The 24,661-nt window shown below is 50.2% G+C and overlaps 2 protein-coding genes and 1 long non-coding RNA gene across 4 annotated transcripts in view; 1 reads left to right on the top strand and 2 right to left on the bottom strand.

The window, feature by feature from the left end:
* The first annotated feature begins 2,675 nt into the window (after nt 1-2,675).
* On the top strand, nt 2,676-3,233 carry timm10 (translocase of inner mitochondrial membrane 10 homolog (yeast)). The gene is made up of 2 exons (XM_069902972.1): nt 2,676-2,779; nt 2,921-3,233. The coding sequence occupies exons 1-2, from the start codon at nt 2,757-2,759 to the stop codon at nt 3,126-3,128; spliced, it is 231 nt and encodes a 76-aa protein (XP_069759073.1). The 5' UTR covers nt 2,676-2,756; the 3' UTR covers nt 3,129-3,233.
* Nucleotides 3,234-3,447: 214 nt separating this feature from the next.
* LOC138745687 (uncharacterized) lies at nt 3,448-16,690 on the bottom strand. Its single transcript, XR_011346407.1, has 3 exons — nt 11,229-16,690; nt 4,374-4,501; nt 3,448-4,264 (listed from the first exon to the last, which is right to left on the bottom strand). It is a non-coding gene; the product is annotated as an uncharacterized lncRNA (long non-coding RNA).
* Nucleotides 16,691-16,895: 205 nt separating this feature from the next.
* LOC138745685 (large neutral amino acids transporter small subunit 3-like) overlaps nt 16,896-24,661 on the bottom strand; it is a 31,837-nt gene continuing 24,071 nt past the window's right edge. For both annotated transcript variants that reach the window (XM_069902971.1, XM_069902970.1), the window contains exons 9-15: nt 24,476-24,616; nt 23,010-23,045; nt 21,690-21,804; nt 21,364-21,505; nt 19,948-20,021; nt 19,164-19,287; nt 16,896-18,674 (exon numbers count right to left, since the gene is read on the bottom strand). In XM_069902971.1, coding sequence (XP_069759072.1) covers nt 18,474-18,674; nt 19,164-19,287; nt 19,948-20,021; nt 21,364-21,505; nt 21,690-21,804; nt 23,010-23,045; nt 24,476-24,616 — 833 coding nt within the window. In that variant the 3' untranslated portion in view covers nt 16,896-18,473. The remainder of the gene's footprint in view (nt 18,675-19,163; nt 19,288-19,947; nt 20,022-21,363; nt 21,506-21,689; nt 21,805-23,009; nt 23,046-24,475; nt 24,617-24,661) is intronic.

Below are 24,661 nucleotides of genomic sequence, written 5' to 3'. Positions count from 1 at the left end.
AGGGAGGGAGATAGAGGGGAAAGGAAGAGAGAACGTTGGGGAAGGTGGGAAGGGGAGAGGAGAGGGGAATTGGAAGGAGGGAGGAAGAAAAGAGGAGGGAGGGAGGGAGAGGGGAAAGGTAGAGGGAACAACTTGGGGAAGGAGATGGGGAAGGTGGGAAGGGGAGAGGGGAATGGGAAGGAGGGAGGAAGAAAATGGAGAGGGGAAGGGGAGGAGGGAGGGAGAGGGGAAAGGGGGGAGGGAGGGGAATGGGAAGGAGGGAGTGAGGGAGAGGAGAAAGAAAATGGAGAGGGGAAGGGAGGGAGATAGAGTGGAAAGGTAGAGGGAACAAGTTGGGGAAGGGAGAGGAAGGAGGGAAGGGGAAGGAGGGAGAGGAGAAAGAAAATGGAGAGGGGAAGGGAGGGAGATAGAGGGGAAAGGAAGAGAGAACGTTGGGGAAGGTGGGAAGGGGAGAGGAGAGGGGAATTGGAAGGAGGGAGGAAGAAAAGAGGAGGGAGGGAGGGAGAGGGGAAAGGTAGAGGGAACAACTTGGGGAAGGAGATGGGGAAGGTGGGAAGGGGAGAGGGGAATTGGAAGGAGGGAGGAAGAAAATGGAGAGGGGAAGGGGAGGAGGGAGGGAGAGGGGAAAGGGGGGAGGGAGGGGAATGGGAAGGAGGGAGTGAGGGAGAGGAGAAAGAAAATGGAGAGGGGAAGGGAGGGAGATAGAGTGGAAAGGTAGAGGGAACAAGTTGGGGAAGGGAGAGGAAGGAGGGAAGGGGAAGGAGGGAGAGGAGAAAGAAAATGGAGAGGGGAAGGGAGGGAGATAGAGGGGAAAGGAAGAGAGAACGATGGGGAAGGTGGGCAGGGGAGAGGAGAGGGGAATTGGAAGGAGGGAGGAAGAAAATGGAGAGGAGGAGGGAGGGAGGGAGAGGGGAAAGGTAGAGGGGAAAGGTAGAGGGAACAACTTGGGGAAGGAGATGGGGAAGGTGGGAAGGGGAGAGGGGAATGGGAAGGAGGGAGGAAGAAAATGGAGAGGGGAAGGGGAGGAGGGAGGGAGAGGGGAAAGGGGGGAGGGAGGGGAATGGGAAGGAGGGAGTGAGGGAGAGGAGAAAAAAAATGCAGAGGGGAAGGGAGGGAGATAGAGTGGAAAGGTAGAGGGAACAAGTTGGGGAAGGAGATGGGGAAGGGGAGAGGAGAGGGGAATGGGAAGGAGGGAGGAAGAAAATGGAGAGGGGAAGGAAGGAGGGAGGGAGGGAGATAGAGTGGAAAGGAAGAGAGAAGTTGGGGAAGGTGGGAAGGGGAGAGGAATGGGAAGGAGGGAGGAAGAAAATGGAGAGGGGAAGGGGGGGAGGGAGGGGAATGGGAAGGAGGGAGTGAGGGAGAGGAGAAAGAAAATGGAGAGGGGAAGGGAGGGAGATAGAGTGGAAAGGTAGAGGGAACAAGTTGGGGAAGGGAGAGGGAGGGAAGGGGAAGGAGGGAGAGGAGAAAGAAAATGGAGAGGGGAAGGGAGGGAGATAGAGGGGAAAGGAAGAGAGAACGTTGGGGAAGGTGGGAAGAGGAGAGGAGAGGGGAATTGGAAGGAGGGAGGAAGAAAATGGAGAGGAGGAGGGAGGGAGGGAGAGGGGAAAGGTAGAGGGAACAATTTGGGGAAGGAGATGGGGAAGGTGGGAAGGGGAGAGTGGAATGGGAAGGAGGGAGGAAGAAAATGGAGAGGGGAAGGGGAGGAGAGGAGGGAGAGGGGAAAGGGGGGAGGGAGGGGAATGGGAAGGAGGGAAGTGAGGGAGAGGAGAAAGAAAATGGAGAGGGGAAGGGAGGGAGATAGAGTGGAAAGGTAGAGGGAACAAGTTGGGGAAGGGAGAGGAAGGAGGGAAGGGGAAGGAGGGAGAGGAGAAAGAAAATGGAGAGGGGAAGGGAGGGAGATAGAGGGGAAAGGAAGAGAGAACGTTGGGGAAGGTGGGAAGGGGAGAGGAGAGGGGAATTGGAAGGAGGGAGGAAGAAAATGGAGAGGAGGAGGGAGGGAGGGAGAGGGAAAGGTAGAGGGAACAACTTGGGGAAGGAGATGGGGAAGGTGGGAAGGGGAGAGGAGAGGGGAATGGGAAGGAGGGAGGAAGAAAATGGAGAGGGGAAGGGAGGGAGGGAGAGGGAAAAGGTAGAGGGAACAAGTTGGGGAAGGTGGGAAGGGGAGAGGAGAGGGGAATGGGAAGGAGGGAGGGAGAGGAGAAAGAAAATGAAGAGGGTAAGGGCAGAAGGGAGGGGGATAGAGGGGAAAGGTAGAGGGAAAGGATGGGGAACAAGGAGAGTTGGGGAATGAGATGGGGAGGGGGAGAGAAGAGGGGAGGAGGGAGGGGAGAAAGAAAATGGAGGGGGAGTGCAGAAGGAAGAAGAGGAGGTGGGGATGGAGAGGGGAGGGAGATAGAGGGGAAAGCACGGAGAAATAAAGGGTGGGGAACAAGGAGAGTTGGAGAAAGAGGAAGAGATGGGGAGGGGGAGATAAAGGAATGGGGAGGGGAGAGGTGTTGAGGGGACGAGAGAGGGAGAGACAGTGAGAGTTCAGAGAGAAAAGGGGGAAGTGGGTAGAGTGAGAAAGGAAAGGGAGAGGAGGGGTAAGGTTTAAGAAGAATGTCACTCACCATTTTACAAACCTGTTCCCATCCTTTCCCCAGCAGGTCGGGGAGAGCAGACATCAACCACCCCAACTCACTCCTCGTTGTCCCCCACTCCCAACAACATGGACCCCAGTCTCTGCCCAACTCCTTGCTGCAGAGTTGGAGGTAGAGATGATGGCCGACATGTACAACAGGTGGGTTTGCTCCCTCTCCCGCACTCCCCCTCTCCCACTACATCCTGCGCCCCTATCTTTCCCCCCCTCCCCTTTCTCCTCTCCTACCCCAACCCCCCCCCCCCCTCTCTCTCACCCTGTCATGTCCTCACCTCCCTCCAGGATGACTCGCTCCTGCCACCGAAAGTGTGTGCCCCCCAACTACAAAGATCCGGACCTTTCCAAGGGCGAGTCAGTGTGCCTGGACCGTTGTGTGGCCAAATACCTTGACGTTCACGAGCGGCTGGGACGGAAGCTTACTGAGCTCTCAGTGCAGGATGAGGAGCTCCTGGGTAGGGTGCAGCAGCGTGTGGGACCCTCCGCTCCATGACCCTGAGATTACCAAATCAACCCTACACCCTTTGCAAAGATCCGATTGAGTGTCTTTGCTCCTGCAACCCTTCCCCTATGACAATAAAATCATTGTTATTATTGATCTCGCCTCTATTTATGATCTCCATTCTGGGATAGTTTGATCAAGCCTCTTGTATTTATCATTTTGAATGGATACAGAGGGTGTGAATTCTGCGCTGTGTGATGCAGGCCTTTGTATTATTATTGCTTTTCTGTTGGTTCATGGAGTAAAACACAAGAGGCTGTAGACACTGTGATGGAAGTGAAAACACAAATGCTGGAGAAACTCATCCGGTCAAATATTGTTCTTTATTATTAGCAAAGGTAAAAATGCATGACAGACTTTTCGGGCCTGAGCCCTTCTTCAAGGTGTGAGCAAAATGTAGGCAGGCACCTGAATAAAATGGGGGGTGTGTGCAGTTGGGGAAGGGGGAGGAGGACGGCAGGAGTAATAGATGGATAAGGGAGGGAGGGCACATCAGGAAACGGGGAGGGGGAATGACTGAATGGAGAAGGAACAGGGTGGAGAGCTGGAGGAAAGAAGGTGGGGAAGGGAGGGAGTAATTGGTAAAGACCATGGAACCATGACAATGAATGTTGCATCCAGCACTGGTTCTGGGTGAGAAAGCCCACTGGAGGTTTCAGAGTGAGGGCTGGAGAAGTTGTTCACCTTGAGGAAGGCCACAGCGGACGTGAATTTTCCATGTTTCCGATTGGCTGCAGTTTGGGCAAGGGCACTGCTTGGCATGCTGGGTGCTAGTTGTGGGCAAGTACTGCTTGGGGTCAGGAGAAGCAGACACTCTGGTCTGAGCATACTCAAAGCACATACTGCCTGATGCCGAAGGGGCTTGGAGTCTGGGTACAGATGGTAGTGTTGGTCTGATATAAATAAAAAATTGTTTAAAATGACTAATTTAAATGGCTTGAAACTGGTAATTTTGTGTGTATATTTTCAAAAATTTCCCAAATTTTAGGGGGGGCGGGGGGCGTGTTGATTGCTGCATTCAAAGATCTCGAATATATCTGGCAGGTAGGACATTAGTGGGAGTGAGAGAGGGTAGGTCACGGGAAGGAAGTGGGGAAATATCTTCGCAGTCACGAAGCTCTGGTTCACTGCAAAATAAAGTGTTGTGAAAATACTGAAATGAAATAAGATCTTTCTTTGGTGCTTATTAAATACCTGTTTATACAGATGAATGACAGGAAAAGGAACTGCTTGTACCTGGTGTGAGGTGGAGTGATGAAGGTCCTGCTGGAACCCGCCCACCAGGGAGGTCATTGAGAACTTGGACTTGAACCGCACTACATCTTTCGCATTATAATGCCACTTTAATGCTGGGTGTATCCTGTCTGATGCAATACACAACTCATCAAAGTTAAATCCACAGGAAAATTTCGTTCCACAAGCGACAGAAGGGCTGAAATCTCCGTTTTCCATTAACCCTCTCCCCAACCCCTTTCCTTCTCTCCACCCCATTGCCATTGGGAGAGCTCGCCTCTCTCCATCACTGTTCCATTTTCTATCCCTACCCTCCCACCTGTGACCTCTTCCCTGTTGTAAAAGGTAAAACACAAAAGACTGTAGACGCCGTGATTGAAGTCAAAGCCCGAATCGTTGGTTAGGTATCTTTATTGTAGCTGTAAAATATACACTGTGTGACTTGCTGAGTTTCTCCAGCGTTGTATTTTTAACCTCTTGCCTGTTAGCCTGTGTTCCTCCCCTGCCCCTTCTCCTCCCTGCTCTCCCCCCTACTTTTTGTTCGAACACCTCCCTGTTTTTGCTCATACCTTGACAAAAGGGGCCCAGGCCCCAAACGTTGGGTTTCCCTTTACTTCCTGTGGATCCCACGTGACCTGCTGAGTTTCTCCAGCACCTTTGTGAGCGGCATGTTGACAGGTGGAGGCATCGTCCCTGGAGGGATGGGGAGCCCATGTGTTCCCGTCTCTGTTGGAATTACCCGAGTTCACCACCAACCAACTCCCGAAAATTGGGAAACTGCTTCTTGATTTGCAGCGTTTCTTTATCCTTCTAGCATCAGATTCTTATCTGGACCTACTCTGGGAGAAGATCATGCCCTTGCACTGTTTTTCTTTTAATTGGAGAGACACACAAGATGATAGAGAAACTCAGCAGGCGATGCAGCATTCTGAGGAAGTCATGAGGAACCCACATTTTGGGCCTGGGCCCTTTGTCAGGTATAAGGAAAAACAGGCAGCATTTTAAACTACTTTTCTCTACACCCTGCACTGTGTGATTATGACACTGTTACACTTATACAGTATATTTATTGCCCTGTTTGAGTTGACTTGCCTGGATAGCATGTAAAATTAATCATTTTACTGCATTTTAAACATGAAAACAGTTCAACATTGTCCATCGGAAGCCAACAGGTCCACTGCACATTCCAACCTGCAATGCTCGAGCTCCAATGAGCTCAGAAGAGGTTACAGGCTCAGGGGCTACCAGATGTCATCTCAACTCTGCTCCTTAACCCTGGCAGCCACATTCTGCTCAGCACCTCCTTCCCTGCCTCGCACACCAGGCTGCTGTTCATTGACACCAGCTCAGCTCCTTACCATCGGCTAGTGGAGAAGCTGTCCTCGCTGGAGCTCAATACACCTCTCTGCAATTGGATCCTGGACTTCGTAACAGAAAGACTTGTCCAATTTGGTAGCAGAACGTTGAGCATCTTCACGCTGAGCACTGGCTCACCTCAGGGCTGTGAGCTCAGCCCATTCCTGTTCGCGTTACTGATCCTGGACAGGAACATACATGGTCTTTACCTCGTCAGCAACAACGATGAGTCACACAGCAGAGAAGAGGTGGAACATTTTATGAAATGGTGTGAGAGAACAACCTGAGTCTCAACATGGACAAGATGAAGGAGATGATCCTGGACTTCAGGATGTCCAGGAACGACCACCCACCATTACACATCAACAACTTTGTAGTGGAGAACACCAAGTTCCTTGGATTCCACTTAACTAGTGACCTATCGTGGACACTTAACATCTCCTCACCTGTCAGGAAGGAGACTGCACTTCCTGAGATAACTGAAGTGGGCAAGGATACCGGCCACTATCTTGTCAACCTTCTAATGGAGATCTATTGAGAGCAACCTGGATGGCTGTGTCACAGAGTGATACAACACGAAATTCTGCAGACACCGTGACTGAAGTAAAAACATCATGCTGGAGAAACTCAGCAGGTCAAACAATGTCCTTTATACAGCAAGGATAAAGATACATGACCAACATTTCAGGCCTGAGCCCCTCACCAAGGTCTGAGCAAAATGTGGGCAGGCGCCCAAATAAAAAAATAGTGGGGGTGGGGGGGGTGGTAGAGCACAGACCCACAGGCAGGAGGTAATAGGTAGATAAGGGATGGAGGGCAAATGAGGAGGTTCCGTGAATGGACAGGGAAGAGGGTGGAGAGCTGGGGAAAAGACAGGTGGGAAAGGGTGGGAGAATGGGGAGTGGTCTGGCAGAAATCAGAGTTAATGTTTATGACATCCAGTTGGATTTCCATCATGCAGTTTAATCGATCCTCTTGCAATTGTTGACTCTGCAAAGATACTGTCGGGTTGAAATGCCAATGCCTCTACTCCTCGGACACTGTGTATGACAGTAACATCCTTTGTCTCAGGTTGCGTTCATCTGCGCAATCTTGCCTACCGGTGTGGCCCTGCCCCTGATGAGGGGTGAGGGGGTACATCAAGGAGAGGGGGTGAGGGGGTACATCAAGGAGAGGGTAGGGTGGAGAGAGAGGGGGTTGGAGATGGGGAGAGGGAAAGGGATAGTGGGGGAAGGAGGAGCGAGAGAAAGGGGAGAGCTAGAAAGGGTGAGGAACAGGTGAGAGGGGCAAGAGGAGAGAAAGGACAGGTGAGATGGGGAAGTGGGGAGGGAGGTGGGAGGAGGAGGGCACGGGAAAGGAGAGGAGGGGGTCAGTGTGGGAGTGAAGGGAGAAATGGGAGAGGTGAAGAATAGGTGGAGCATGACTGGTTATGGAGAGAGGAGAGAGAGGATGGGGAAAGAGTGGAGAGGGTGAGTGGGAGGGTGGTTAGGTTGAGCAAGGGCGAGAGGGTTTATGGGGGGAGAAAGCGAGAAGGGTGAGGGAATGGGGAAAGAGGGATGAGGGAAAGTCTTTCCATCCAACTTCCCCCACCCCACCACCTCGGGATATCTGTGCACTGACCTATATCTTTCCATTTCCCCCCATCCACCCATCTCTCCCCCTCATGGGGATATTAAGATCATTCGGGGGGGGGCAGAGGTGGGTGATAAGAGTTACAGGGACACTCACACCCAGGAGGAGGGTAGATGGGTGACAGGAGAGGGAAATGGAAGGGGCAGGCAATGCAAGGGACCCCCCTCAATAACAAGAATACCATTTTGAATACTGTCGGGGAGTTGGCCTACCAGTGACAAGGTCAGGTGTCTGGACTGGTGGCTAAAAAGGGAAGGAAGGAGAAGAGGCGAGCTGTAGTGATAGGGGGATTCTATAATTAGGGAGACAGATAAGAGGTTCTGTGGAGGAGATTGAATATCCTGGATAGTATGTTGCCTCCCTGGTGCCAAGGTTTGAGGTGTCTCAGATCAAGTTCTCAGCATTCTCAGGAGGGAGGGTGGTCAGCCAGATGTAGGACCAATGTTGTGGGTAGGAAGGGTGATTTGATTCTGCAAAGAGATCAGGGAGTTGGCGCTAGGTTGAAGGACAGGTTCTCAGGGTGGTGATTGTAGGATTGCTACCAGTGCCATGTATTAGTGAGGTTAGAAATAGGAGGATGATGCACCTTATAACACATGGCTAAAAACAGGGTGAGGAAGGGAAGGCTTCAGGTTTCTGGATCATTGGGCTCTTCCAGGGAAGGTGGAATCTGTTCCAATGGGACGGTTGGCATCTGAACTAGAGGGGGACTAATATCCTTGCAGGAAGGTTTGCTAGTGTTGCTTTATGGGTATAAACTAGATTTGCAGGGGTTGGGAACCACCATATGGAGGGAGAAAAAGATGATGTGAGGACTGCATGTCATGTCAGAAGTCAATGGGATGTTCATGGTGGAAATAATGCATCTATTTCAATACAAGGAGTATTGTAGGAAAGGCAGACTAATTTAGAGCATGGATTGGCTCATGGAATTATGACATTGTGGTTGGTTGCAGAAGGGGTAGGACTGGCAGCTCACTGTCCCGGGCTTCTGTTGTTTCAGACTCAGTAAAACCGAGGGCATGAAAGGGGGAGGAGTGGCATTGCTTGTCAGGGAAAATATCACAGCTGTGCTCAGGTTGGACAGAGGAGAGGCCTCGTCAACTGAGGCTATATGGATGGAGCTGAGGAACAAGAAAGATATGCTCACTAATGGGATTGTGTTATGTACCGGCCAATAGTCAGTGACAATTGGAGGAACAACTCTATAGAAATTGCAGACTGCTGCAGGAAACAAAGTTGTGATAACCATATAACCGTATAACCATTTACGGAGCGGAAACGGGCAATGTTGGCCTTTCGAGTCCGCACCGGTTCACTGATTTTGTGCGCCCTCTTCAGGCATTGGTCCCGGTAGATCTTCATTCAATAATGATGGAAGGAGAGTTTTAACTTTCCACATATTGACTGGGATTCCCACACTGTAACAGGGCTGGATGGTTTGGAGTTTGTCAAATGGGTTCAGGCAAGTTTTCTCAATCAATATATAGAGGTACTGACTAGAGAGAGGGTAATACTGGATCTCCTATTAGGGAATGAGTCAGGACAGGTGAGAAAAGTATGTGAAGGGAAACATTTTGGGTCCTATAATCATAATGCCATTAGTTTCAAGTTAATTATGGAGGATACGTCTGGGCTTCAAGTTGAAATTCTCAATTGGAGAAAGGCTCTAGAATGCATGGATTGGGATAAGCTGTTTTGGGGCAAGGACGTGCGAGGTAAGTGGAGGGCCTTCAAAAGTGAAATTTTGAGAGTGCAGAGTTTGTATGTTCCTGTCAGGATCAAAGGAAAAGTTAGCAAGTTTTTGAGGGATTCTGGCTCAGAAGAGAGGTGTCTAACAGGTATAGACAACATGGAGCAAATGAAGTAGCTGGGGAGTATAAAATATGAAAGAAAAAGCTTAAGAAGGAAATCAGGGAGACATGAGGTTGCTTTGGCAGACAATGTGAAGGAAAATTCTATGGGTTTCTACAGATACATTAAAAAAAGGTTTGTAAGGGACAAAATTGGTCCCCTTGAAGATCAGAGTGGTCAGCTTTGTATAGAGGTGGGAGAGATTTTAAATCAAGTGTATTAACCAGCATTTCCGAGATCTGAAATGGTTTATTTGCATCAGTATTTACTCAGTAAATTTGTACAGTCGAGGGAGGTCAGGCAAACAAGCAATGAGATCATGGAACCTGCACAGTTAAAAGAGGAGAAGGTGCTTGCTGTCTTAAAATGAATAAGGATGGATAAATCCCCTGGGCCTGTCAGCATATTCCCTTGGACCTTGAGACAGGCTAGTGTAGAAATATTTAAAATGTCCTTTGTCACGGGTGAGGTGCCGGAGGATTGGAAGGTAGCTCATGTTGCCCTATTATTAAAAAATACTCTTTAAAAATAACTCAGAACATTTTAGGGCAATGAGACTGGCGTCAATAGTAGGTAAATTAATGGAAGGTATTCTAAGAGATCGGATATACAATTATTTGGATACCCAGGGAATGATTAAGGATATTTAACATAGCTTTGTGTGTTAGGTCATGTTTAACCAATCTTGTAGAGTTTTTCGAGGTTGTTACCGAAAAATTAAAGAAGGAGAGGCTGTGGATGTTGCTACTTAGCAACATCCCATATAGGAGGTTAGTCAGCAAGGTTCAGGATACTAAGTATTCATGAGGAAGTTGTCCACTGGAATTGACAATGGCTGGATGGGAAAAGCAAGAGAGTGTTAAGATGATGTTTGCTTCTCAGACTGGAGGCCTGACTAATGGTGTGTCTCTGGGATCGGTGCTGGGTCCATTGTTGTTTGTCATATATAGGATCTGGATGATAAAGTGGTAAATTGGATTAGCAAGTTTGTAGATGACACTAAGATTGGAAGTGTTGTGGACAGAGAGGAAGGTTTTCAAAACTTGCAGATCTTGGCGAGGTGGAAAAATGGCTGAAAAACGGTGGATGGAATTTAATGTGTGAGGCATTTCATTTTGGAATGACAAAGCAGGAAAGGATGTACACGGTAAACAGTAGGGCACTGAGGAGTGTGGTAGAACAGAGGGATCTGGGAATATAGATACATAATTCCCTGAAAAGGACAATATGGGTATATAGGGTTGTAAAGAGAAATTTTGGCAGACTGACCTTCATAAATCAAAGTATTGCTTACAAGAGTCGGGATGTTATGGTAAAGTTATGTAAGACATTGCTGAGGCCAGATATGGAATATTGTGTGCAGTTTTGGTCACCTAATTACAAGAAAGATATCAATAAGATAGAAAAAGTGCAGAGAAGATTTACTAGGATGTTGCTGGATCTTCAGGAACTGGGTTACAGGGAAAGACTAAACAGGTTAGAACTTTATTCCCTGGAGCATCGAAGAATGAGGGGGGATTTGATCGAGGTATATAAAAAAATGAGGGGGGGGAATAGACAGTAAATTTAGTGTTTCCACTGAGGGTAGGTGACATGGGCTAAGGGTGGAAGGGGAAAAGGTTAAAGGTGTGGCAAATCACTTACCAGCAAGCGAACCAGCCCCAGAAATTATGTAGAAAATGCAGGAAATTGATGCATCAACACAGGTATTTATCTGAACTGATGATGTCCATGTGAGGTGTCTTGCACTCGACTCCACAGCGTGTACATCAACTTCCCCATGTGTACATCAACTTGTCAACGTGTACAGTGACGTCTATGGTAGCTCAGTATAGAATACTTGGCTACAAAGGGAACATTGGGGGAAACTTCTTCAATAGAGAGTTGTGGGAGTGTGGAATGAGCTGCCAGCTGAGGTGGTGAATGTGAGCTCAATTCTGATCTTTAAGAAAAATGTGGACAGGAACGCAGATGGGAGAGGTATGAAAGATTATCGAACATTGAACGAGCACTTACCTGTGTGAAGTTTGTTGATCATTATTCAAGCAATGGGAGTTGGTGAATCAATGTGAGATCCTATCCACGCATGTGCAGCCATTCCTTTACAGTCCAGAGCGGAGAAGTCATTGAACTTAAACGAGTTAAACTAGATGAACCAACCATAACTCAAACTTGTGACTGAACATATTTATTGCAACCAAAACATCTTTATCCATAAACAAGCAAAAAGAGGGGAGGGAGAGGTGGCCACGTTGACTCACCAACTCCCATTACTCGAATAATAATCGTCAAACTTTGCACAGCTAAGTGCTCACTTAACTCTTTATTATTCTCCCCAATGTGCATTGGTTCACCAATGTGAGTTTGTAGCTCAGTGGCTTATCCCCTTTAGGTGGTCTGACAGACCATAATCAGTTCCATGGGTCCCCCTTCAGGGGCCCTGTTCAATCCGCCACGTGTAGGATGGAAGCTATGAAACTCTGCCCCTCTGAATTTGTTGTAGAACCTATTAAAAGTTCTCTCATTACTCCATCCCGCCTGGCAAAGGATATCCCATATTAGGGACCTCGGCTCTATCGGCTGCCAAGGTCGCTGCCGCTCTAATTGAATGGGACCCAAACTGAGAAACCTTCACTCCAGCCACTCTCGTGACCTCCCGCAGCCATCTGGCCAACGTCTGGGGGGGGGGGGGGGGGGGGGGCGTGTAGCCCGCTGATGCAGTTTTTTTTAAATACCATATTAGACTAAATGAGAAATACCTCTTTATGTTTTGTACCTGTACATACAACGTATCTTTTTAAACAATCCAACACACAATCTTTCATCTTCTCTGTATGCATATACAATGAAAATTCTGCCCAATTCTCCCTTGCCTGTTATGCTTTAAAATGTCCTCCTCCCAACGAATATAGTCCATATGAATGTGAGACAAAGTTTGTACCCTCTGGACCGACGTCAAGGCCACCAGCATTATCAGATTATGGGACAGGCCACATAAATCCAAACTGGAAGTTGGTGACAGTAGCCTTAGATAGTCCAAAACAATCTTTACGTCCCAAATATCCTTGTATCGGGGTACCAGAGGACGCAAGTGGAACACTCCTTTCATAAATCTTTTGCTCAGAGTCCTGGAATGTCAAGAAAGCAGGCAGCGCACTCTTTATGTATTCACCGCACCATAGCTGGCCCCCTGCACATAGAACATATCAGTAAGAAAACTCAGTTCACCTCCGATAGAGGCTGACTTCATTCCATCTGATTTGTGCACTGTACTTTTTCCATTTCCCCACATAGAAGGCATACTGTTTCTGTGTAGACTTTCTTCAAGAATGTCCAGGGTTCTAGGCTGCAGAGCATTTAAGTTGGTCCTCACTCTCTGATCCTACAACCTTACAGACTTAAGTGAGACATCTTTGACACCGGTTAGATTAGCAGACCTCTGCTTTTCATGAATACCAATGGCCTCCCCACCATAAGCCTAAGGAGTTCGGGGAACCAACACTGAGAAGGCCAATTAGGGCACTTCCAGCAATCCCGAGGCACCGCCTTCCTGTATCTTGTTCAGGCACTTTGCCACCAAGGCGAATGGGGTAAACAGATAAAGTTATATTTTGACCAGTCTCAGGTAAAGGCGTCAATGGTCTCCGCATGGGGATCCAGCAGCCAGGACACAAACCTCAGAAACTGTGCATTAAGCCTGGATGCAAACAAATCGTTCTCTGGCATGGCAAAGATGTCTGCCAGTCGTTTAAAATATTTCTTACTCAGAGTCCACTCAGTGCTATCATTGAATTTCCTGGACATTAGGTCCACCTGAACGTTGATCCAACGCAGTAACCCAAATATTTCTTTGAATGCACCAGTTGCCAAGTCTCAATGGCTAACTTATTACAGGAAGGAGATTTGAGACCTCCCATATTATTGAGGTAGGCCACAGCTGAAGTGTTAACCAACCTCAGCAGTACATGAATGTCAACTTCTCTCGCACAGAAAGACTTTAGTGCTAGAAACCCCACTAGCATTTCCAAATAATTGATGCCTGATTTAGAGGCCTTCCTGAGCTCTATGTCCATCTATCTGCCCCCAGTAAACATTTAGAACCTTTAGATTCATAGCTCCCCTCCCCAACCTTCACCACTGGTGTCTGACCTGATCTCCAGGTCCACCTTTCTGAGCTCGATCCTCATGCAAACCTCATATGGTCGATCCACTGGACCAGGTTGGATCTGGCCTCACTACTTAGCCTTATGGGCCTGTCAGTGTCCCCTGGCTGCCTTAAGAGCTGATATTTTTACCCTTTCCAGGAACCTCATAGCAGGCCATGTTGTACCGCTGGGAAAGCTGCCACCAGTCTCCCAATCAACCTGGCCACCTTTCTTATGGAGGAACAACACTGTCATGAGCCCTCTGTAGGCAGTCCTGATCTCTGCCGTTTAATCCTCTGGCAGGGTAAGTCTCATGTCTTCTGTATCAATAATGAAGCCGTGGAATTTTAACCTCTTAGTAGGCACCAACACTGACTTCTCAGGATCTATAAGAAACCCCACATTGCTTAATAATCTCGAGGTGACTGCCTTTTTGTTTCCTCGAATGATCTGCCCACGATAAGAGTATCATCTTGGTAACCCATTACCATGTGCCCATCTTTCCTGACCTTGGCAAACACCGGCTTCAGTAACTTGGTAAATGCCCTGGGTGCCAAACTCAGCCCATTTGACAAAGGCTTATGCTGCCAAAGCTCTCCCTTCCAGGAAAATTTCAAGAACTTCCTGTGCTGTGGGCAGATTGTGACCGAATAATATGCGTCTTGCAAATTTATCGAGGCCATGTAATAGCCCTTACGTAACAGGCATCACAGAATATGTTATCCATTTTTAAATGCCCGTACAAGACATATTTGTTAAGTATCACTCTATTGCCGCCACTTCTACTTCTTGATGGATTCTTCTAGTACTGTCTCTTGTAAACCATTCGATACCAGAAAGGTTATTGACCCCGCAATATCAACTTCTAATGGCTGGCTGATAGACCTCAGTACTGCAAACTTCGTGGCAATAGCCAGTATATTCCCCTCCTGACTGGCCTGAGCAATGTATGGGGATTTGGGTGACTCAGACTCCATTACCGCCCCTCCATCGTCTTCCCATGTGTAATCATTAATGTCTCCCCCCTGCTCTGATGGCGTAGGAAACCTGCTCACCATGGCCGTCACCAGTTCCTCAATTTGTCCAGACGATATACAATTTTGTCACTGGTCAAGGCCTTACTCTCGGACCCCGATTGAGTGGGTGCCCACCGTGCAGAGACCACACCCTTCGGGCTTTTTCTGGTGGTTATTCTTGCCCGTTGAGTAGGGAGCTTCACTACGCTGTGTTAAGTTTGACTCGGGTCCTACCTGCTCTTGTGCGGGATACTCCTCCTCGCTGCCACTCGATATACTGAGGTCCATCCATCTCACCTCATTCAGTGGCATAATGGTGTTGCTACTTGCTTTTTGAGACCGCCAACTTCCACGAAGCCAGGTTGGTCCAGCCAGACGTGGACCCTACCTTCAGCAAAGGTAGATCTCTGTCACCTGATCCCATGCCCAGCGGAGGTAGATCAGGATTGCTGCTATCATTTGCAAAGCCCGACTTCAACCAAGTTAGGTCAGTCTCGGGCCCCACCTTCAACGAAGCTAAGCCACTGCCACCTGATCCCACCCCTAACTGAGGTAAATCGGCCTTGATGCTTCTCAGCTGGGACACTGCACCCCAGCAGGCCCGCTGGATTTTTGGCACTAATGAAGTGCCAAGGGGACTCTTCTTTGAGGCCTTCCTCCTCAGGCTTTTGCCACCCTGTCTCTGCCCCAGCCTCTCATTAGGACCCTGGACCCTCCTGTCAGTTGTCCCGGACCATTTCCGGTACACCTCCGCCTCCGAGGGCTACATCGGGACCTCCCCTCATTGGGACCCGGGAACCTCCCACTGGTAGTCCTGGAATTTTTGCCGCTCCCCTCCTTCTTCAGAGGGCTCGTTTGGGTTTGATTCCATTTTGTGGATCGCACTTCTGCAACTCCCTCAGGGCTCTGCTCCTGCAAGCCCACGACTAATTTACTGCTTTCTTGGGGTTGCTCTACTGTGATTCCCCACTGATTCAGCACTTTTTTGCTCTCGTACCAAAAACATGTGCTGCCCCTTGCGTCAACGGATAAAATGGCTGCACATGCGTGGATGGGATCTCACGTTGACCAACCAACGTACGTGGCGAAGAATAATGGACTAGGTTCAAATCAGTGGGATGAGGCAGAATAATAGTTGGGCACAGACTAGAAGGGCTGAATGGCCTGTTTCCATGCTGCAATGTTCTCTGGTTCTGTCTGTACACTGACCGGTGATTCTTCTTTCCTTTCTACCTCTCCCTCAGAGAAGGATATCAATGTACTGGCTAGTGCAGTGGTTCCCAACCTTTTTCTTTCCACTCACATCCCACTTTTAAGTATTCCTTATGCCATAGGTGCTCTGTGATTAGTAAGGAATTGCTTAAGGTGGGATGTGGGTGGAAAGAAAAAAGTTGGGAACCACTGGACTAGTGTATCTGTATACTGACTGGTTTCACTCCAACCCTCTCTCTCAGGGGGATATCTGTACACTGACCAGTGTCTCTCTGTCCTTCTCTCTCAGGGGGCCATCTGTTCATTTACCAGTGTCTCTCCATCCCCTCTCTCTCAGGGATATCTGTACACTGACCAGTGTCTCTCCATCCCCCTCTCTCAGGGGGATATCTGTACACTGACCAGTGTCTCTCCATCCCCCTCTCTCAGGGGGATATCTGTACACTGACTGGTGTCTCTCCGTCCCCCTCTCTCAGGGGATTATCTGTACATTTACCAGTGTCTCTCTGTCTGTCTCTCTCGGGGTTATCTGTACACTGTCTGGTGTCTCTCTGTCCCTCTCGGGGGATATCTGTACACCGATCAGTGTCTCTCTATCCCCTTTCTCTCTCTCTCAGGGGGACACTGTCCTTCTCTTGGGAGGATATAATATGGCCTTATGAGTTCATATGGTGTAAGGGACTGAATGGGGGGGGGGGGAGTACAGAGGCAGGGAGGTTGTAGGGGACTGGAGAGGGTAACGGAGACAATGAGGGGGGTAGGCGACTCTAGGTGGTTACAGAGATGAAGAGGGGTGTAGGGAACCAGATGGGCGTTATAGGGAGACATGGAGAGAATCAGAGAGGTGGGGTTACAGAGACAGGGAGAGGTGTAGGGAACCGATATGACCTGGTAGATTTTGGATGGGTGGGAGGAAACGGAGCCTCCGGAGAAAACCCATGAGGGGTCCGTGCATGGTGGAGGGGGGGGGGGGTGGGTTGTGTGTGCATGGGCACTTTCAGGCAGAAACAGTGGGTTGGACCCACTGGGATTCCATCACACGGGTAAGAGGTGAGAGGACAAGAGGGAGGGGCCCATACCCTCTACTCCACCCCATCCTCTCTCCTTTCTCTGCCCCCTCTCTCTCCATCACTCCCACTCCCCCCATCTCTCTCCGCCGCACCCTCCTCCTTCTCCACCCCACCCCATCTCGATATTTCTTTCTGTCCCACCCCATCTCTCTCTGTCCCACCTCCCTCTCCTCTATCTCTCTCCGGCCCTCCCCCCCATGCAGAGTGATTGCTGGGAAAAATTTCATTAAGGAAATTAAGTCGGACATTTTGCACTTTATTTTGCAACATCACCCTTCAGACAGTGCATGTTTCCAATGTAACAAACAGCCATGTCGTGTGGTTCATCCCCCAGTGGGGGTGACGTGGAGGGATAAACACACCATGTTCCGGCATCGGGCCATCCCCCAAGGGGGTATGACTTGGGGAGGGTGGGTGCTTATTTTTGGACGGAGGAAGTTGCAACCCTGCCCTGACCCCTTCCCCACCTTTCCTCCAATGGTTCCTTACATCATGGACGATGTCAATGTAAATACAGTAAATACAGCCAGTAAACGTGCACAACACTCAGCACAGCACACGCACACGTGAAATGAAATGTCACCTTTCTGGGTTTGCCATTATTCCCTGGCGTTACAGGATGGTGGTCATCGCCTGGGCTGGCAGCCATGTTTTTTCAGCAAGATGCCCTTCATCACCCAGGAAAACCTCTGGAAAACTCTACTTGCCCCACACAGACGGTGACCGCTGTGGCCTCAGTGACCAGTATTGCCAAAGCAACTAAACACCATCTCCCCAAGGCAAGATGGCTGTCATCACCAGGGCAACTAACCTCAGTCACCCCAAAGCAAGATGGCCACCATTACCAGGGCAACTAAACACTGTCACCTCAAGGCAAGATGGCCGTCATTACCTGGGCAACCCAAGAAGGGGGGAAAATGGGGGCTACTATCACCCTGATAACTGGACAAAATGGCTGACATCACCGAGGGTAACTGCTCCCCCGCCCCCAGGTGAGTGGGGTGGGGAGTTAAAGGGACCATAAAGGCTACACTCCCTGAGTAACCTCTCCTTTAATTTTCATCTGTTTTTGTCTGGTTGAATAGAATTAATTTCACATCCCTTTCATTTCTATTAAAATCAATCAAAAATGGAGATCAAATTGACCTGTATTGACCAAAGAAAGACCAAGGCCTTTCTTAGCTCTTGGGGATTACCATGGCGATGGCAACAGGAGCGGTGCCTCTGGACTCCCAGTCTCGCCGTGCCCCCCTGCCCAATACCACGGCAACAGCAGGTCCTGCCTCCAAGTCTGTCACTGTGGCTCACAGGGCAGCCTTCATCCACTAAAATGTCACCATGGTGACAGAGAAGACCCTGCCTTCCAATCCCCATGGTGATGAAGGCCCCGTCTCCTAATCCCCGTCACCAGGGTAACAGAGAAAGCCCTACCTCCCCATTCCTGTCCCCGTGATCCCCCCTCACCTTGGTGATGGAGAAGACCCCTCCCAATTCCCACCATCAGAGGAAGACCCAGTTCCCATTCCACTTCACCACAGTGATGGAGAAGGCCCTGTCTCCCATTTCCCATCACCAGGGTAACAGAGAAGGCCCCACCTCCCCATGCCTGTCACCACGGTGATGGAGGTCCCCACGATCCCGCTCACCATGGTGACAGAGAAGCCCTGGCCTCCAAATCCCCCTCACCATGGTGATGGAGAAGACCCCTCCCAATTCCTGTCACCAGGGAGACAGAGAGGGACCTGCCTCCCAATCACCATCACCACAGTGACAGTGCAGGGAGGGAGGGACCGACAACCCCCCCCACCCCCCCCACTCTCAGGCTGAGGACTCAGCGGCCGCCAGCATCCCGTTGCAAGGAGCCTCATTGGCCCCGCAGAGGAGGATCCCAGCCTCTTGTCCCTGGCTGGCAGGCAGCTGGGGTGGTGTGGGGCAGCCTTGGAGCTGTCGGCGGTGGTACCAGAGGTAGCCTGGAAGCAGAAACCCAGCCGCTGAGAATCCCAGCAAACCAAGGTTCACCTGAAGGAGGGAGGAAAGAGGTCAGCAAATGCAGATCAGCACCCGAGGGTTAAAAAGACAGGGAGGGGGTGTAAGGGACTGAATGGGGGGGGGGGGGAGTACAGAGGCAGGGAGGTTGTAGGGGACTGGAGAGGGTAACGGAGACAATGAGGGGGGTAGGCGACTCTAGGTGGTTACAGAGATGAAGAGGGGTGTAGGGAACCAGATGGGCGTTATAGGGAGACATGGAGAGAATCAGAGAGGTGGGGTTACAGAGACAGGGAGAGGTGTAGGGAACCGATATTACCGAGACGGGGAGAGTGTAAGGGACCAGAGGGGTTATGGAGGCAGGGAAGGGTGGAGGGGTTAAGACAAGGAGGGGTGTAGGGGGCTGGAGGAGGTTAGAGAGGCAGGGAGGGAGGGTACAGGAACAGAGGGGGTTACAGAGAAAGGGAGGGGATTAGAGAACTGGAAGGGGTGACAGAGGCAGGGAGGGGTTTGGGGACCTACCCAGAAGGGGTTGCCTTTGAGGGGTCCCAGCATCAGCATGAAGAGCGGCTGCTGCAGGAGAGCGAACAATGCACTAATAAGGCTCTGGAGCCCGATTAAGGAGCCAAAGTGGTTGGTCGGGTAACTGGAGAGGAGAGGTGAAGGTCAGAATGGTGCAGCAGAGTGTGTCCTGGCGTGTTAACTCTGTCCCCTCCCTGTCCTGGGGGTTTTAACCCCCTCTTCGTCCCAGGGGGATTAACCCCTTCCCTTCCCAGGATACTAACTTCCTCCCCTCTCCCCATCCCTAGGTGATACACTCCCTCCCCCCTCCTTGTCTTGGTGGGATTAACCCCCTACCCCACTCCTTGTGCTCGGAGGATTGAGTCCCTCTCCTTCTGGAGGGATCAACCACCTCCCCATCCTTGCAGGATGGGTGGGGGGGAATTAAAATTTTAAATAAAATCCATCTTGACAATTTAAATTTAGAAATACAGCACGGTAACAGGCCATTTGGGCCCATCAACCCATGCTTCCCAATTTACACCCAATTGAGATACAACCCCCGGTGCATTTTTGAACAGTGGGTGGAAACCGGAGCCCCTGAGAAAACCCACGCAGAAATGGGGAGAATGTGCAAACTCCTTACAGTCAGCGGCGGAATCAAACCCAGATCCAGTCCTGACCTCTGGCACTGTAATGGTGTTGCGCTAACCAATATGCCACCCTAACACCCTCCACCCCATCTCTGGTGGGGGGGGGGGAAGCGTTGACCCCCGCACCCACCCACACACAGACTCGTACTCACACGGCAGCATACAAGCCTCCGCAGGCGGAGTGTATGAACCCACGCACCATCGTATGCAGTGTGAAGGTCAGGTACTGTGGGGAGAGAGAGAGAGAGAGAGAGAGAGAGAGGACCGCACATGGGACAGAGGTTAGACTGTATGGGAAAGGAGGCCAAACCCAAACGGTGCCCTGGGAATACATGGGGGTTTGAATGTGGGCTAGAATGCGATCACGCACACGTGTGTGTGTATGTGTTGGGTGTATCACAAGATCACAGACCAAGGAACAGAACCAGGCCACTAGGCTCATCGAGTCTGTTCTGTAAGCCTACACTAGTTTCAATTTCAGGCCTTTTCCCCATATCCCTTGATGCCCTCACTAATGAGATACTTGTCTATCCCTTGTTTAAATACACCCAGTGATCTGGCTTCCACTACTGTATGCGGCAGTGAGTTCCACAGATCCACGACCCTCTGGCTAAAGAAGTTCCTCCTAATCTCTTTTATATGATAACCTCTAATTTTCAGACTATGACCCCTTGTCCTCAATTTACCCACCAAGGGAAACATCTTACCCACATCCACCCTATCTAAACCTTTCAAAATACGAAAAGCCTCTGAGATTTCCTCTCATTCTCCTAAACTCCAATGAATACAACCCAAGAGCTACTAAACGCTCCTTGTACATTATCCTTTGTATTCTGGGAATCATCCTAGTTAATCTCCTCTGCACCCTCTCCAACATCACATCCTCTCTAACATAGGGGGCCCAAAACTGCACACAGTACTCGAAATGAGGTCTCACCAGTGCCCCATAGAGCCTCATCAACACCTCTTTACTCTTGTACACTATTCCTCTTGAAATGAATGCCAACAAAGCATTCGCTTTCTTCATTACCAATTTCACCTGGTCATTAACTTTTAGGTTTCCCTACACGAGGACACTCAGGTTCCTTTGCACATCTGAGGTCTGAATTTTCACCCCATCCAAATAGTATTCTGCCTGTTTGTTTCGACTGCTGTACAATTCTCTATGTTAAATCTCATCTGCCATAATTTTGCCCAGTCTCCTAATCTGTCTAAATCCTTCTGCAACTTTACGGTTTCCACTACACTTCCTACTCCGCCACTATCTTGGTGTCATCTGTGTATGTGTGTCTTGGGGTGTGGAATTTCCCCTGGTGGACATGCACAACCCCTCCACTTACCATTGTGCCCTTCTTGACCCAAACCCCTCCCCATCCCATACCCCATTCCCATTCTTCATCCCCTTCATGCCCCTCTTCAATCCAACCCTCTCCCATCCCTCACCCCTTTTGTGCCCCTCCTCGACCCAACCCCTCTCCCTGTCCCATACCCCACTCCCATCCCTCACCCTCTCATGCCCCCTTTCTTCAACCCCCCCACCCCTCAATGATCCCACCACACTTCCTCACCTGCAAGGGAAGAACACTGATCAGACAGGTGATCCCAAAACCCACCAGCAGTAGGTTGGTCAGCACAAAGGCACGGATAGAGTTTGTCATCTTCTGCACAGTCCGATCCCATGGCTGGTGGCCCAGCTCCCCCTCTGTTGGGCTGTGGTGGAGGGAAGGGTTGGTGGTGGAGAGATGGGGCAGATTGTCAGCACAGGTGGTGGGGAGAAGGGAAGGGGGTGAGAGAGAGGGAAGGGGAGAGGTGGAAATGGAGAGAGATGGTATTGAAGAAAAGGGGAAAAGAGTGGGGGAGATGAGTGGAGAGGGTAGATAGGGGCTTCCCTCACCTCTTCAGTGTGTTGCTGTACTCCTTCATTCTCCAGTCCATCACGTAGCCAATCATTGGTGAGGTAAAGAGGCACAGCAGCTGGAGGATCCCAAAGATTGACGAGTAGAAATTGACTAACAGAAGAGAGAGCAGGAGAGGAGTGGGCTGAACAGCCTCGGCTGGTTCCATCTATTTGACTGCAGTACTAGTGACCACCTCCAGGGAGTCTGCGGTATTGAGAGTACACAGCCAGGGGGGCCTGCAGTACCCAATGTAAAACACTAGGGGTCTTCAGTGCTCAGTGTAGAACATCAGCGGTTGGGGGGGGGGAACTGCAGTACCCAGTGTAGACCACCGGGGGCACATAGTACCCAATGTAGACCACAAGGGGGCAGGGGCACGTAGTACCCAGTGTAGAACATCAGGGAGCTGAAGTACCTGTATAGAACACCAGGGGTCCTAAAGTACCCAGTGTAGAGGGCAGAGAGGGGAGGGGGGGGGGCTTCAATACCCAGTGTAGAACACAGGGGAGCTGAAGGGCCAGTACAGAACACCAAAGGGTGCAATGTACCCAGTGTAGACACAAGGGAAACATCGGGGTGGGGAGCTACAGTATCCAGTGTAGAACACCAGGTGGGGGGGGGGGGGGGTACCGTGTTCAGTGTAGAACACCAGGTGGGGGATACTGTGTTCAGTGTAGAACACTGGGTGTGGGCTACAGTATCTAGTGTAAAACACCATGGGCCTACAGTATCCAGTGTAGAACACTGGGGGGGCTTCAGCATCTGGTGTAGAACACTGGGGGTGAGGGGTATAGGATCCTGTGTAGAACACAGGGAGAGGGTTATAAGATCCAGTGTAGAAGACCGGGGGGGGGGGGGCTATAGGATCCAGTGTAGAACACCGGAGGGCTATAAGATCCAGTGTAGAATGGCAGGGGGCTACAGGATCCAGTGTAGAACACTGGGGAACCCGACTCCTTGTCTCCTAGTGGATGGATGCAGACCTGCAGAGCCTGGGATCCAGAGGCAGGGGTTCTGCTCTTAAATGGGCAGCAGCGATTGCTAGGGTTTGAAGGATCGTGATGCTCAATCCAGTGGTGCTCCCACATCTCTTGAAGTTTCTTCCTGCTCAAGGTGCTCACTTTCCAGCGCTCCCTCCTTAAGGCAGTACCTCCTTAAGAAATCCCTCCCTCCATTGCAGATCCCTCCTTGCACATTCATCCCTCCTTCAAAATACCCCCTTCTAACCAGAAACCCCTCTCTCCCTCCTCCTTTCTTATGGATAACTCCCTCCTCCCCGATCACTCCTTCATCCCTCCCTCCCTCCCTCTCCTTACCAATCTCTCCAGTTTCATCTTGAAGTTCTTCCGATTCTGTAGAGAATAAAAATTCAAAACTCTTCATGTAACATTAAATACATTCGAACCTGTTTAACTCAGAGGGACATGGAATCTCTCCTTACCCCTCTCACGGGGATATCTGTGTATTGAACAGTGACTCCCCCCCTCATTCAGGGATATCTGTACACCGACTGGCTCTCAGACCCTCTCTCATGGGGATATCTGTACACTGACTGGTGTCTCTGTCTCTCTTGGAGGATATTTGTAAATTGATGGTGACTCTCGGTCCCTCTCATGGGAATTCTGCACTGACCAATGTCTCTCCGTCCCTCTCAGTGAGATATTTGTACACTGTTGGTGTTTCTCCATCCCTCTCTCAGGGGGATATCTGTACATTAACCAGTATCTCTCCATCCCTCTCTCTTAGGGGGATATCTGTACACTGACCAATGTCTCTTCATCCTCCTCTCTTAAGGGGATATCTGTATACTGACCGGTCTCTCCATCTCTCTCTTTTAGGGGGATATCTATACACTGACCAGTGTCTCTCCATCACCTTCTCTAAGGATGGCATGTGTACACTTACCGGTGTCTCTCCTTCCCCCACCTCAGGGGAATATCTGTACATGAACTGGTATCTCTCCATCCCTCTCAGGGATATATTTGTTCAATGACCGGTGTCTCTCCATCCCCTTCTCTCAGAGGGATATCCGTACACTGACCACTGTCTCTCCATCACCCTCTCTCGGGGGGGACATCTGTACTCTAACCTGTGTGTCTCTCTCTCTGTCCCACTCTCTCAGGGGGATATCTGCATACTGACTGGGGTCTCTCCATCCCCCATTCTTCTCTCTGAGACGGCTATCTGTACATTGAGTCTCTCCGTCACCCCCCTCAGCGGGATATATTTCCATTGATTGGTGTCTCTCAGACCGCCTCAGTCGGGGGAAGTCTCTCACCGTCCTTCTCTCTCGGGGATATCTGTACACTGACCGGTGTCTCTTCTCTCTTTCAGGGGTATATCTGGACACTGAACAGCATCTCCTAGTATCCCTCTCTCAGTGGATATCTGTACATTGACCGGCGTGTCTCTCTGTCCCGTCTGTTCACTGACGGTGGCTATCCGTCCTTCTCTCTCGGGGGATATCTGTGCACTGAACGGCGTCTCTCAGTCCTTCTCCCTCGGGGGATATCTGTACATTGACCGGCGTGTCTCTCTGTCCCCCTCTATCAGGCAGATATCTGTACATTGACCGGAGTCTCTCCATCCACCTCTCTAAGGGGGATAATCTGTACACTGTCTGGTGTTTCTCCATCCCTCTCGCTCTCTCTGCACAGGAAACATTTTTGTTGCGACGAAGAGTTCCAGACCATGCCCTGGATATGCTTGACAGCCCATATTGGGTACAAAGTGGGGAGGGGTGACTGTAGGAGTGATGTTGCAGGGAGGAAAGCTCTCTCACCTCTCCCCTCCCTGTCGATGAACTCCAGCATCTTGTTCATAGCTCCCATGTAGAATATCAGACGCAGTTGTGTCACGCCCATCGTCAGCAGGCTCCAAAGAAAGATGGGGGAGCAAATGCTCCGTCTCAGGGGCACAGACCCTGAAGTTGAGAACAAAAACGTCATTCTTCCACCTCCGCATGGCC

This window comes from Narcine bancroftii, chromosome 11 (assembly GCF_036971445.1).
Source record: "Narcine bancroftii isolate sNarBan1 chromosome 11, sNarBan1.hap1, whole genome shotgun sequence".
Lineage (NCBI taxonomy): Eukaryota > Metazoa > Chordata > Chondrichthyes > Torpediniformes > Narcinidae > Narcine > Narcine bancroftii.
The sequence above is the reverse complement of the archived record's forward strand: the minus strand, read 5'-3'. Positions and strand labels throughout refer to the sequence as shown.

Bases quoted from the DNA above. Each gene is read 5' to 3' on its own strand.
- timm10 (XM_069902972.1), top strand. From the start codon at position 2,757: ATGATGGCCGACATGTACAACAG. The intron at 2,780-2,920 runs GTGGGTTTGCTC...ACCTCCCTCCAG, and splicing joins ATGGCCGACATGTACAACAG to GATGACTCGCTCCTGCCACC.